Consider the following 14,688-nt stretch of genomic DNA (forward strand, 5'->3'; position numbering starts at 1 on the left):
GAATCGCTGTCACCACCTGTCCCTGTGCTCCATGATGTGTGAACTTCTGGATGTCCCAGTAAGAGCCCGATTGAGCACGTTTGAGGCAACAATGTTGCACAGAATGGTGCTTCATTAAGGGTGTGGGTGGCTGCCAGGTTTTCATTGAGTGGTCAATGGTTTGACAAGCAGTAAGGGACAAAATAGTGCCCTGTGCCTCCTCTCAGATAAACTGCCACAGGGGCAAAGTCCAGTCATCCAGGGTTCTTCTCTGGAACTAATTCTATATGTAAGAGACCAACCACCATAAAATAGTGACTCCATATCACAAGACATGGAGAAGTCCAGGGGGGATCTACAGTACTACTTTTAAAGCGCTTTAAAGTGCTTTGAAAACGTTTTGAAACCTGCATATGCAGTGTGTCCTGGGCCCCAACAGTTGTCAAAACTGTTATAAAGTGCTTTAAAGCAGTAGTGTAGATCCCCCCCCCCAGGAGAATACTTTGTTCAATGGTATCAAAAGCCACTGAAAGACTGAAAAAGATGATCAGGGTCTGAATCTTCCTGTCCTTCTCCTAGAGACGATCATCTTTTAGGGTGACCAAGGCCAGCTCCATCCAGAATTGGACATGAACCAAGACTCAGATGCGTCTAAATTTCATAAACATGTTTTCATCTGCAGTGTTTCCTAGAATATTTTAATTCTCAATGCTTATCTCCCCTATAATGACCCCTTTTACCATTTCTCAATAAGTGATTACCTCCTCTATAATTATCCATTTTACCATGATGACTTCTACTTCTTCAACAAGCCCCAGGGGAAATGTCAATAGAAACACTATGGTCTAATACTGCAGTATGCTATTAATACACCCTCTATCATTCAGAGCAGGGACTAAAGACATCCAGGGCTCTGTCAGTCTGATTATTGATCCTTTATGCTGCACAGCCTGAGCCACACATCAGCCAAGTGACTGACATTCAGTCGGGCTGTGCATCTCAGTGGTATTTGGACTGGGATGAAACAGGAAGAGTTTCATGAAGTCAGTGAATTTTTTCCTTTCTGTTCTAGTCTTGCTACCTCAGGTGGTGTGCAACAGTATCAATGCTAAATGCAGCATCAGTGACCCTCTTCCTATTCTTCACACGCATTATCAGTCAGGAGATTTCATCATTGGTGGCATCATGTCTCAGATCTACATGCGCTCCAATATGACAGAATTCACAATACGTCCTTCAAAGGAACTCTTTGAAAACATGGTGTAAGCAATCATTTCAAGCTATATCTTCATGCCTGTATGTAACGAATATTTGGTTTACTTTCCAGGGGTTTCATGGGGAGTAACAGGCACTTCTTCTGTTTCTTTAATTGTTCAATGGGATCATGTTACTTCCTATGCCAATTTATCATCCCCAATGCCATGTTTGCCTTCCCTCAAACTGGGAAGGGAGGTACCTTTCCTTCCTCTCTCTCTCTCTCTCTCTCTCTCTCTCTCTCTCTCTCTCTCTCTCTCTCTGTCTTTCCTTCCCTCCCTCCCCCCTTTCTGCATTTGTGTATGCATAGGTGCTTGTGTACCTGTACTGGAGGAAGATTTCCTATGCAGGAAATATTATGCTATTATGATGGTTCCTCTTGAAAGCTGATGTGATCAGGTTTTTGGGGGAGTGTTAATAGTGTGTATATTATTTTATATAAAGTTACTAGGTTATGTTCAGCCTGCATATGTGTGTGAGTGAAATTACATAAGTCTCCTGGCCTTAGCCTGAGGAAACAACCCTGAAGTAGTGCTGGAAGACATGAAACATCTTACAAGTCAGAATTGGGTGCTGATGCATAACCCTATTTAGAACAGAACCATTTAAATCATAGGGACGAGGAGCCCCAGTGACAAAATCTCTGCAAACAAGTGAGTTAAGCAACTGGGCGAGGAGAAGGTAATTGAAATTACTTATTTACCTAGTATGTTATCTTAGGTCATAATTTATATTATAATTTTCAATGTAATTAATAATACATAAACAGTTGCTGAAGCCAAACTGTTGTTTTTATACTGTTTATGTTTTTGATGGTTTTAAATTTTGTATACTTTTTAATGTTCACTGTTTTTAACTTTTGTAAACCACCCAAAGAGCTTCAGCTATGGGGAGGTATATAAATGTGATAAATCAAATCAAAAAAAGGCCGCAGATTAACCCAAGAGGGGCAACCACTTGCAAACTTACAATAGGGAGCTAAAGATCAGAGGGGAAATCCAGCAAGGACTTACAGCTCTTGCTGTAAGATTCCTGAGTGGTTGAAAAGTGTCCCAGCTACATATTTTGACTAATTCCAAACTTATAAAGAGGGAACAAAAGCAATTCATAGCTGTATACTGACAGGAGCTACTGAACAGGACTAAATAGTGGAAGATTCTGCTTATAAAGAAAAAAAAGTGCAAACTAGATCCAGTCAGGTTTTGGGGCTTAAAAAGCAGTTGCAAAAGAAAGCTTAAGAACTCAGCTTATCATTGAGGTTGGTTTTTTTTAAAAAATTCTCTCTCTCTCTCTCTCTCTCTCTCTCACACACACACACACACTCACAAATATAAAATAATTAAAAAGTCTTACTCTTTGCTATCTTCAGTTTAGGCTCAGGTTGTAGGCCTTAGAGAGCAATTCATTTAACAAAGTTAGTTTTTCTTTTCTTTTGTGAATTTAACAAAACAGAACAGAAAACAAATTATGTGTGTGTGTAGTGGGGGAAACAAAACAAAACATTCTATACATAGGAGTGTCATATATTTATTTATTTATTTATTTATTTATTATCAGAAATGCCATTCATAAAAAGTGGGGAGACACATGAACAGGTTTCAAATAAATCAGACCAAGGGCTCATCTACACCTAAGGGTGTAGCAGGAGGGAGGGGGAGGATCACAGACTTCCGCAATCCTCCCCCAGTGTCTATACAGCCATGTAACATCCCGGAAGGGAAGACGGACATCACAGGCACTTTTTTTTTTTTTTTTTTTTTAAAAAAGAGGAGCCATTCATGGTGAAAAAGAGAAGAAATCCTCCACCAAACTCCATGCCCCCACCTTTCCAGGGATGGTAAAATTACTACTCCCCACCCCATGGGCATGGAGCAATCCTGCACAGCTCCGTGCCCTTTGAGAACCCTCACCAAAGACTCCTGAGCAAACTCAGCACTCATAGAATAAGGGGACAGGTCCTCGTATGGATCAGCAACTAGTTAAAGTACAGAAAGCAGAGAATAGGAATAAATGGTAAATTCTCCTGATGGAGGGAAGTAAATAGTGGGGTCCCACAGGGATCTGTATTGAGACCAATTCTTTTCATCTTATTCATAAAGGATCTGGAATTAGGAGTGAGCAGTGAAGTGACCAAGTTTGCTAATGACACCAAATTATTTAAGGTTTTTAAAACAATAAAAGGGATTGTGAGGAGCTCCAAAAGGATCTGTCCAAGCTCAGAGAGTGGGAATCCAAATGGAAAATGTGGTTCAATGTAAGCAAGTGTAAAGTGATGCATTTTGGGCTAACCCCCCTGCCTAACTTTAAGTATAAACAGATGGGATTTGAGCTGGCAGTGACCAACTAAGAAATAGATCTTGGGGTTGTGGTGGACAGATCGATGAAAATGTCAACCCAGTGTGCTGTGAGATTCAGTACAGATAAAAGGAAGGACTTCTTCACACAGTGCATAGTTATACCATGGAATTCATTACAACAAGATGTGGCGATGGCCACCAATTGGGATGGCTTTAAAAGGGGGTTGGATAAATTCCTGGAGGAGAAGACTATCAATGGCTATTAGTCCTGATGGCTGAGTGCAATTCCAGTATCAGAGTGTGAATAGAGTGCTGAAGAGATGGATGCTTGGTCTAATCCAGCATGGCTCTTATGTCCTTAGATATAACTAAATTATAACCTATCAATTTCAATAGGTCAAATTTATGTATGATTGAGTTTGATCCAAACTTTTATATGTGTTGCTTTTGCATATATGTTTGTAGTTTGAGTGTGGTAAGATAAGAATGAGAGGATTTCCCTGATAAATGAATGCATTTGCATTCCTAAATGTCTGCAAGCCAGCAATCAGAACACATGTTGTTCTCATGATTCTTCTTAATAATAATAATAATAATAATAATAATAATAATAATAATAATGAATTTATTTCTTGCCCGCCTCTCTATTTAAATGTTTAACAGATGCTTACTAGAAAAAATCTACACTCACATCCACACAAAGACAACAACAACAACAACAACAACAACAACAATAATAATTTATTTGTTACCCACCCCTCCCTCTGGATCAAGGCAGGGTACAACACAAATAAAAACACCATAAAATACATAAAAATGATTTAGAACTTCAAAAAATCATGCAGAAATTTGAAAATGGAGAATTCTGGGAGCACTCCTCTTGCAACTATTGTCTTCCGCCTATATGGAACTGAAATGTAGTCAATGTCAAAGACGGAAGCACCTTTTCCATGTTGCAGCCTGTAACTCTCAATGAAGGATGCTATCTCAGAACTGAAGTGTAGCAGGCAACATATTCTGAAGCAAATGCACATTGACACATGATGTGACTCTCATTACAGGTTCCTGATTCATATCTATCAGCACATCCTGGCCTTGATATTTGCTGTGGAGGAGATCAATGAAAATCCCCGGATCTTACCCAACATCAGCCTGGGCTTCCATATCTACAACAGCCATTTCATTGAAAAATGGACATATCATGCCTCAATGAAACTTCTCTCTACAAGGAACAAATTCATTCCAAATTATAAATGTGATGTTCAGGATAATCCAGTAGCAGTGATTGGAGGACCTAATTATAGAGTTTCTTTACACATGGCCGCTGTTCTAGTCACCTACAAAATGCCACAGGTAAGAGATGCATCTAGAGGGAAGGAATTAAACAAGTTGCTCACAATTATTTTACCATTTAAATTGTGTTGTGTTGTTTGGACATCATAAGTGAGAGCGATCAAAAACGAAGTGGCCTTTTTCTGAGTCAGGCCATGAGTCCATTTTTGAAAGATCTGGCAGAAGACCTCAAAAGATGCAGGTAGAACTTAAACCTAAAGGAATTGTGGTTGGTGTTTTGCTCATGCAGTGTACAATGTAGACTCTACATGGACATCAAGGGGCATCAAAAGAAGCATCAAAGAAGGTGGGACACAGTTGTTGTTGTGTCTCATCAGCACTGTCTGGCAAAGATGGGGAGCTGCAGTCCATCACATCTGTAGGGCAACAGGTTGTGAAAGACTACAATTGCTACTGCAAGACCTACAAGGAACAGACAGTGCATTTGGGAATTGTGCTGAATTGGTCTATTATTAATTTGAATACTTAGGCTGCAATACTCGACTAAGAGTACATTCCACTACATTCAATTGAACTTTCTTCTGAGTAGACATGCATTGTATTCTTCTGCTAATGAATGCTTGCATAAAACTAGGAAGATGTATGTCTACATAATAAATGATTGTGCATAAAGCAGCACCTATTCAAGGAGCCCTTTAATTTTATTTGTTTATTAAAACATTTGTATCCTGCCCTATATAACTAGGATTTCAGATAAAATCATACAAATAGTATAAAACCATAAATAGATACAGCTAAAAACAAATTAAACCAACAATCAAGCTAAACCAGTATAGAATTTAAAAGCAATAGAAGCAATTAAAACAATTAAAACCAAGTGCAGTCTCTGTGAATTTCACCATCAAAGGCTTTGTTTAAAAGCTGTGTTTTAATTTGGTGCTGAAAGGAGGTCAGCGCCGGCACCAGTCAGGCCTCCAGGCAGAGGGCATTCCATAGCTGGTCTGCCACAATGGAGAAAGCTATCTCCCACATCCCACCATACTGTATGTCTCACATTGATGGGACGTGGAGGAGGGCTTCTCCAACAGATCTCAAGTTTCAGGCAGGCATATATAGGGAAAGGTGCTCCCCCAACTACTGAGGTCCCAAGCTGTTTAGTTCTTTAAATATCATTACCAGCACCTTGAATTACAAGCAGAAGCTTTTAGGCAGCCAGTGCAATTCCTTTAAGGCTGGTGTTATATGGTCTTTGTGGGATGTATTGGTCAGCAGTCTGGCTGCTGCATTTTGCAGTTGCTGCAACCTCTGTGTTGTCTTCAAGGGCAGACCCACCTAGAGTGCATTGCAGTAGTCTAATAGGGAAGTTACCAGTCCATGCACTACTGTGGCTAGGTTGTCTCTGCCCAGGAATGGCCATAGCTGGCAGATCTGTTGAAGCTGGCTCCAAGTACTCTAGGCCACAGAGTCAACCTGGGCCTCCAGTTATAAGGATATGTCTAGGAGTACTTCCAAGCTATGCACCTGCTCCTTCAGAGGGAGTGCAACTCCATCCAGGACATCCAATTCCTGCACTTGGCAACCAACAATCCACAGAGCTTCTGCCTTATCAGGATTCAGATTCAGTTTATTGGCCCTTATCCAGCCCATCACAGCCTCCAGGCACCTCCAGCACCTCTACAATGCCAGCTGACTCAAACGACAAGGAGAAATAGAGCTGGGCATATCGGCATACTGATGGTACCCAACCCCAAAACACTTAATGACCTCTCCCAGTAGCTTCATATACAGTAGAAGTTAAACAGCATGGGGGATAGAATTGAGCCCTGTGTAACCCCATAACCTTACTGTGTAAGCCCATAACCCCATAACCCCATCCCATAGCAGCCATGGGATGGAACAGGAATCCCCCAATACCATTCTCTGGAATAGGCCCTGCAAGCAAGAGCAGAACCACTGTAACACAGTGCCTCCTACTCTCATCTCGCAGAGCCAAATTTTTGAAGTTATAACTTGCATACTATTTTTGTTAATAAATCAATAAATCAATAAATAAACAAACAAACAAATGTATGAACCAAAGTGTTTTAGGGCAGAATCCTATAGCCACTGTCTAGATGGTCATAGAACTTCATAGCTGGCACTGTTCTTTCTGCCTCTGCTCCTTTTCCGCACTTAGGAACAAATCCCAGAGAGGGTGAAAGGTGGGTGTTCCTGGGGGTGGAATCTCTATGCAGTGTGAAAACTCCACTCAACAGTTGTGTTTGAAGGGGGTACTCATCACACAACATGTTATAACTTCACCGTTGTGTGACTGTGGGCTCCTGTAGAGTAGAGTAAAAATAAATGCAGTGTTTGAGTGACAGTTTCTCTGCCCTGTCTCCTCCCCCAGTCCACCCAATAGTATCACATCAGCCATTGCTGTGAAAAAAAAAAAATTCCCAGTGGCTCTCTTAGAGCGGCATTCCCTCCTTTTGCCACTCTTGCCAGAGAACTCTGTGGCCAGTGGGAAAAATCAACTCAATGCAACACAAAACTCCATGGAGCCCTCCACACAACAGGCAACACAATGGATGTGCAGGAAGTCTCCTCTGCACAGTGTGGATATTCAGCATGGAGTGTTTTCTTTTAAAATTCCGCAGTGGGGTGGAGTTTTCCCTCCAGACAACACATTTCTCAATGGTGGTGTAAAAACTGCACCATGGAGTTCTAAAACTACTGTTGAGAAATGTGTTGTCTGAACTGATCCATCGAAAGTTCCTTTACACAGCTTCCTATGTGTCGCACAGCCTCCCCTATATTCTGCTTCAAATCTCCCCGGCTAGACACTCAAATTGGAGTATCTAGCAAAAAACTGCATGGCACAGCCCTACATAGGATAGTTGTTAGCCTCCAAGGTCTAAGATAGGAATACACCCTTAGGCCATAGCTAAATGGGGCTTTATCCCGGGACGAACCCCGGGATCATCCCTGTGCATCCATATGATGCATAGGGGATCCCAGGATCAGGGAGGGATGATCCCTACCTTGACCCAGGATAGAGCCCTCCCCTTTGGCCCCAGTTTTTCCACTGTCCCAGGCTGAGACCAAGATTGTGGAATGTGTGGCCGGTTGCCGTGAGTTGACCTGGCTCCACGCGATTCCTTGCGCATAGCTGGGAGCTGCACCCATCGGGGGTAGGGTGGGGGAGCAGGGTAAGTAATTTATTTTTTTAAAAGGACTTACCTTTTGCGCATGAGCATTCGTGCGCTGCTCGTCCTTTAAGAAAATTTTAAAGAATGGCAGGCGCGATGCCTCTCCTCCTGAGGTCATCGCATGTAAACAGAGGAGGGATCTTGCGTTAAACACAATGTGAGATCTTCCCTCCTCCGTCGCGGGATAGCAGGTAGGTTGAGCTAAGGCCTTAGTTTATTATCTTAAAATGTATTACACTGAAATGTGAATGCTATCATGCCTCATTTTTTTCTTTGGATACGGCAGCAATTTTGATATCATAAAAAAAAAAAAAAAAAGGAAAAGGAAATGCATCACCCATCTACCCACCCAATAAAATAAAATAAATCAAAGCTGCAGTAGCATATTATAGGGAATACAAAAATAATGTCCATGACATTTTAAAATAATCTTTACCCATGTGAGAATTAAGTGCTGGCTCCGTCCTTTATCACAAATGGCTGAACACATGAAGAAGAACTCTCCCTGTGAGTCCGAACACCATATATCTGGCATTTAATAAACAGGGAAGTTATGGCAAGCATTGTGAACTGATTTTACTTGATTAGTTATTGAAGATGCATTAATTGTTGGTTTAAGATACAATCTATTTAAAGTGCTAAAAATGTTTTGGAGTCCCTAATTATAAACAAAGGATGGCAATGACCATGCTAGATAGCACTGATGGGAGTTGAAGTATCTTCTCCCAAAACACTTCTTGCTTGATTTTCTTTAGCTCATCTACGGCTCTTCTCCCATGATGAATACCAACATCCAAGATGTTTTCTTCCACCGGATGTTCCCAAACAGCATTCATCAATATGAGGGGATTCTCCAGCTACTCCTGCATTTTAGGTGGACATGGATTGGATTGATTTCTATGAATGATGATAATGGAGACAGATTGATACAGGATATCGTTCCCATGTTTGCAAAGAAAGGTGTCTGCTTTGACTTCATACAGAGATTTCCTACAGTTTCATTTGATATGCAGTTGACTGATGTTTTGGACTTGATGCTTGAAAACATAAGGGTTATTGATAAAAGTACTGCAAATGCAGTTATCCTAAATAGTGAAATTCATACCACGACATTACTTCTAGGGTTTCCCCAGGCTTTAGAACATGGAGGCTTACCAATGAAGATGAAAAGTAAAGTCTTTATTATGACAGCTGAGATGGATTTCATATCAGTTCCCTCCCAAAGAAATTCAGACATAGACGTCATTCACGGTTCTATATCATTTGCAGTTCACTCAAAGAAGGATTTTGGATTTCAAAAATTTCTTCAGATGAGGAACCCTTCCACTGAAAGAGAAGATGGCTTCATCAGAATTTTCTGGGAAACAGCCTTTGAGTGTTCCTTCCCCAACTCTGAAGTGGATGTGACCATTGGGAACATCTGTACTGGGGAGGAAAAGCTAGAGTCTCTTCCAGCATCTGTGTTTGAAATGAGCATGACTGGCCACAGCTACAGTGTCTACAATGCTGTCTATGCTGTGGCACATGCTTTGCATGCTGTACTCTCCTCCAAATGCAAACATCTATCAATGGCCAGTGGAAAGAGATGTGATCTTGATAATCAAATGTCATGGCAGGTAACATTCTTAGCAAATGAATACAGCAGAAACCCCCATATCTAGGAGAATCCAGGGTATTTAGAAAGCTGTCCATCTATAAAAGCTGGCTTGGATATTATAGACATACTCTAGGTTTGTCATTTTTATAGTTTGACAGCACAGGAGTTGTGCTCTGCCTGTGAAAATTTGATGAGTGAGAATTCATCTGGCTTCGAAGTTGTCCACATGCTCATGCAGTCAGCATTGAAGACCCTTCTCACTATCTTGACTTCACAGAAAATACTACTGCAAATCTCATAATATTAATTAAAGGCACTGCCCACAAATCCTGATCCTGTGCCTCTTTACTATGAATCTGGGTGTTTGTTTACAACTGAAATAGATGAAATAATGTTAAGCCATCAGCAAGTATTGGTAAAATTAATTCACGTATTTTGTGTAAAGTTTCATTATGCATTAACGTAAAGGAATTTGAGCACAAATGTATTGATGTGTTGTATTGTTTCTCAGTCTCCTTGGGAAAATAGGTCTTGGGAAGAAGTCCATAGACACTAGAATCTCTTTCAGAACCATCTTTCTCTGTATGGCTGGAAACATTTCCGGAATAGGATCCAAATAGGATCCAATGTTGTCCCCAGTGCGAGGTGGGTGATTTCCTTGACCTTCCTTGGTTTGGGTGTCTTATAACATTGAAGAATTCAATATCCCCTACATTTTTCAGCTTGAGAATCAAATTATGGGTAGCATAATGCAGGTGTTTAAAGAGGCATGCTTAACCTGGTTGCTTGTGTATATAGGGAAAGCTATAGGGAAAACTTTTCTTTTCCCTATAGCTTTTAAACTTTGAGTTTGTTCTGACTCTATACTGTTAGCTTCACCCTTCCCGGTGCCTGTTTACACTTCCCTGTGCCTGTTTGCATTCTCTTTCCCTTCTTATTGTTTACTACAACTTTATTAGATTGTAAGCCTATGCGGCAGGGTCTTGCTATTTACTGTGTTATCTGTACAGCACCATGTACATCGATGGTGCTATATAAATAAATAATAATAATAATAATTGTGTTCCCAATTTAGAATATACAGCTTATCTGAACTAGGGCCCCACCCTGGTTTTCTTCTGAAAACTTCTAGCCCTGGATTATCTTTTTATCCTTGGGTTTGCTATTTCCTACAAATTGCAAGTTAGGGAGCAAATAGCACCAAGATAGGAAGTGATAAGAAGCAGTTTGATTCTTAGGGCTCATCTACACCAAGCAGGATATTCCACTATGAAAGCGGTATGAATGCGGTATATAAAAGGCAGGAGCCACGCTACTGCTTTATAGTAATATTGAAGTGCACTGCAGGATCTACACTACTGCCTTATAGTGGTAATGAAGTGCACTGACAACTGTTGGGGCCCATTGACACATCTACACCAAGCAGGATGTAACACCTGTGGTATGAAAGCGGTATGAAAGCGGTATATGACATGTGTCAATGGGCCCCAACAGTTGTCAGTGCAAATAAGAAGAGAAAGAGAAAAGTTCATAACAATCTTGATTCTTTTCTTTCTTTCTTTTTTTACAATTCAGGTCCACCACTTTCTGAGAGCCATCTCTTTTAACAACAGTGCTGGCGAAAAGGTTTCTTTTGACCAAAATGGGGAAATAATAGATGGCTTTGATATTATCAACTGGGTCACATTCCCAAACCAATCTTTTCAGAGAGTCAGGGTTGGAAAGATGGACCCCAGGGCTCCCCAAGAAGAAGTGTTCACCATATGTGAAGATACCATCATATGGCACAGCAGGTGTAACCAGGTGGGGCCTACTCACATTTCTAGGAGGTATATACAAAGTGGTTCACTCTTGAATCACTGCCATAGGTCTGTCTCTGTATTCTGTCAATGCAATTCAGCACATCTGAACCAAGGGAGTTAACTTCATTGATTATTTGACTATATTTTCAAATTTGTTGATTTTACAGGAAATTTGCATCTATAATTCCTATGTATTTAGATCACTTTGACTCCATTGACTAAAGTATGAATATGCATTTTTCTTTCTTTCTTTGGAAAATGTACATTTTTGAAATTTGTTTACTTTGCATCTATAGTTCAATTCCTATATAAACAGATCACTTTTATTCCATTGACTAAAGCATGAACATGTGATTGTAATCATTTTTTTGGGGGGGGGGAAGGTGCATTACAAATGCACATTGAAAAATAACAGTTACACATATTTCAAATGCAAAGGTTTGGGAATCTGAACTTTTTTAAAAAAAAATAATGTCCCCCCATTCATGTACAGGATGGCAAGCAGGCCAAGCCTGGGCAATTTGCAAAATAATTAAAAAAAAGTCCATCCCTAGTATCAAGCCAAGATTCATAGGAGAAGAAGCACTAACAATAAGATGAAGGCTATGGAGAAGGTCTTATGTAAAATAAGGATCAAGGATCTTCCAGTAGGGATCTGATGGAAACCGATACTGCAGGTGCTCTTCTATGGAGCAAATATGGGTTTATTCAAGTGTGCTTTATTCTAGGGCTGTGCATGGACACCCCAAACAGCTTCGTGGCCCGATCCACAACTTTCAGATCGGGCCGATCCGCTTCCGGTTGATCCAATCCTCCCCCGCTCTGCTCTGTGGAGTGAGTTCCAGAGGGGCAGATCGACATTTTCCCCCCTTCCCTACTTACTTGCCTCCGCAGCAGATGGCGGAGGCAGGTAAGTGGGGAAGGGGGGGCAAAATGGGGGCCGAATAAGCCCTCTGCCCCTTTACCTGGCTCTGCCACTGTCACCACACAGAGTGCACCGCCGCCACCAGGTGAGCCCCCTCCCACCACTTACCTCAATTCGGAGCTCTGGATGGAGGCAAACCGCTTCACCTCGATCCGCAGCTCCCCTGACCCAATTTGAATCCGCCTTTGGCAGAGGCAGATCGAGTTGCTCTGCCCCAGCTTCGAGATCCGAAGCGGAATGGAGCACAGTCCTACTTTATTCTCAGTCACTGTTTGTTTGTAAGTATGGCTCAAATGTGATAGCCAGCTGTGATAGGCAGCTTATGCAGTAAATGTTCATCTCAAGGGCTTTTACAACAGAGGAATGGATAAGACAGCAAGATTGTTAACTGTATGGTGATGACTGAAATGGAAACTCCCAATTCATAAAACATTATTGTCTTTTGTTCATGGATAGGTGCGGCCCCTTTCTCGGTGTAATGACAATTGCCAGCCAGGTTATAGCAAGACAATGATAGAAGGGAAGCCATTCTGCTGCTATGGTTGCCTTCCATGTCCAGAGGGCAAGTTCTCAAAACATGTGGGTAAGCAATGTTGTATGTATATTTTATCAAATCTAGTGATATGAGACATGCTTCTATTCCATCATTATGATATGTATTGACTGTATCACTCTCCTATGGTTGTCTGATGACCACCAGTTTTATCTATATTAATATTACATATCACAATCTTGATTTAGGAGTGAAGGGGGACAGAATGAGGGACCAAAAGTGCCTTGTTTGCTTACTTCTGTGTGAGCACTCTGTGCATTTGCTGTGGACAAATCCAAAAATAAAGTGGGTTGCTTCAGGGAGATGGGTTTCTCTTGAGATTGCTCAAACTGAATTGACCCACTTTCTGAAGATCCGAAGCAGCAGAATACCACATTTTATCTTTTGTTCACAGCCCTACTGAGCATTATTCTAGCATCTTTCCCAGAATCTGGCAATACCGCAGACTTTACATGGTTGCTTCCTAGAACCTCTTACAACAATTATGTCCTATATTCTAACCTATAGTTCATGTAAAATAACCTATATATGTATCAGAGGGAAGACTCATTCACTGAAAGGACTCCGCTTCTCATGGTGTGTTCTATCTAATTTCCTTTGGAATCAATCTCGTAATAAATTACTAGAAATGTAATGGTATCAAAAGCAGTGAAGCTTTCATTTATATTTCTATATGACAGTCATTCAGGCCATAGCTAGACCTAAGGTTTATCCCTGGATCATCCAGGGGTCAAACCTGTTCATCTAGGTGACACACAGGGGATCCAGTGCTCAGGCAGGGGCGAACCCTGGATGATCCCAGGATAAACCTTAGATCTAGCTGTGGCCTCAGAGGTTTCAGTGCTGAGACTCTAAAATAGTAATGCACTATAGAAACTCCTGTTTTCTCTTTCAGACATGGATGACTGCTCTCAGTGTCCAGAAGATCGCTATCCAAACTCTCAGCAGGATTTATGCCTTCCTAAAAGTATAACCTTCCTGGCTTATGAAGAGCCTTTGGGGACCACTTTGGCCAGTTTGGCTCTTTGCTTTGCTTTCATCACAGCTTTGGTGTTGTGTATCTTTTTCAGGAACCAGGATACACCCTTAGTCAAAGCCAACAACCGAAACCTCACCTACACTCTCCTTATTTCTCTTCTGCTCTCCTTTCTTTGTGCTTTGCTATTCATAGGCCAGCCTAAGGCGTTGCCATGTCTTCTTCGACAAACTGCTTTTGGTGTCATCTTCGCCTTGGCTGTTTCCTGCATCTTGGCCAAAACTACCATTGTGCTTTTAGCTTTTATGGCCACCATGCCTGGGTCCAACATGAGGAAATGGGCTGGGAATAAGCTGTCATCCCCCATTGTTCTATTCTGCTCTCTCATTCAAGCCACTCTTTGTACTGTGTGGTTGGCAACCTCTCCTCCATTCCCAAATCTTGATATGCACTCAATGAGTAAAGAAATTGTACTGGAATGTAATGAAGGATCAGTCACCATGTTCTATTGTGTCTTGGGTTTCCTAGGCTTCCTGGCCATTGTCAGCTTCACTTTGGCTTTCCTAGCCAGGAAGTTGCCTGACAGTTTCAATGAAGCCAAGTTCATCACCTTCAGCATGTTGGTCTTCTGCAGTGTTTGGCTTTCCTTTGTTCCAACCTACCTGAGCACAAGAGGGAAATACATGGTGGCTGTGGAGATCTTCTCCATCTTGGCCTCCAGTGCTGGGTTACTGTTATGTATATTTTCCCCCAAGTGCTACATCATTGTGCTGAGACCGGAGTTAAACAACCGAGATCAGCTACGAAGAAGAAAGATGTAA

At 41.4% G+C, this 14,688-nt stretch overlaps 1 protein-coding gene across 1 annotated transcript; it reads left to right on the forward strand.

Annotated features, from left to right (window-relative positions):
• Positions 1-34: 34 nt before the first annotated feature.
• On the forward strand, positions 35-14,688 carry LOC134405761 (vomeronasal type-2 receptor 26-like). The gene is made up of 5 exons (XM_063137015.1): positions 35-58; positions 1,066-1,241; positions 4,592-4,883; positions 12,795-12,921; positions 13,787-14,688. Exons 1-5 carry the CDS (start codon positions 35-37, stop codon positions 14,686-14,688), a joined length of 1,521 nt encoding a protein of 506 aa, XP_062993085.1.

Source organism: Elgaria multicarinata, chromosome 11 (genome assembly GCF_023053635.1).
Source record: "Elgaria multicarinata webbii isolate HBS135686 ecotype San Diego chromosome 11, rElgMul1.1.pri, whole genome shotgun sequence".
NCBI classification, from domain to species: Eukaryota; Metazoa; Chordata; class Lepidosauria; order Squamata; family Anguidae; genus Elgaria; species Elgaria multicarinata.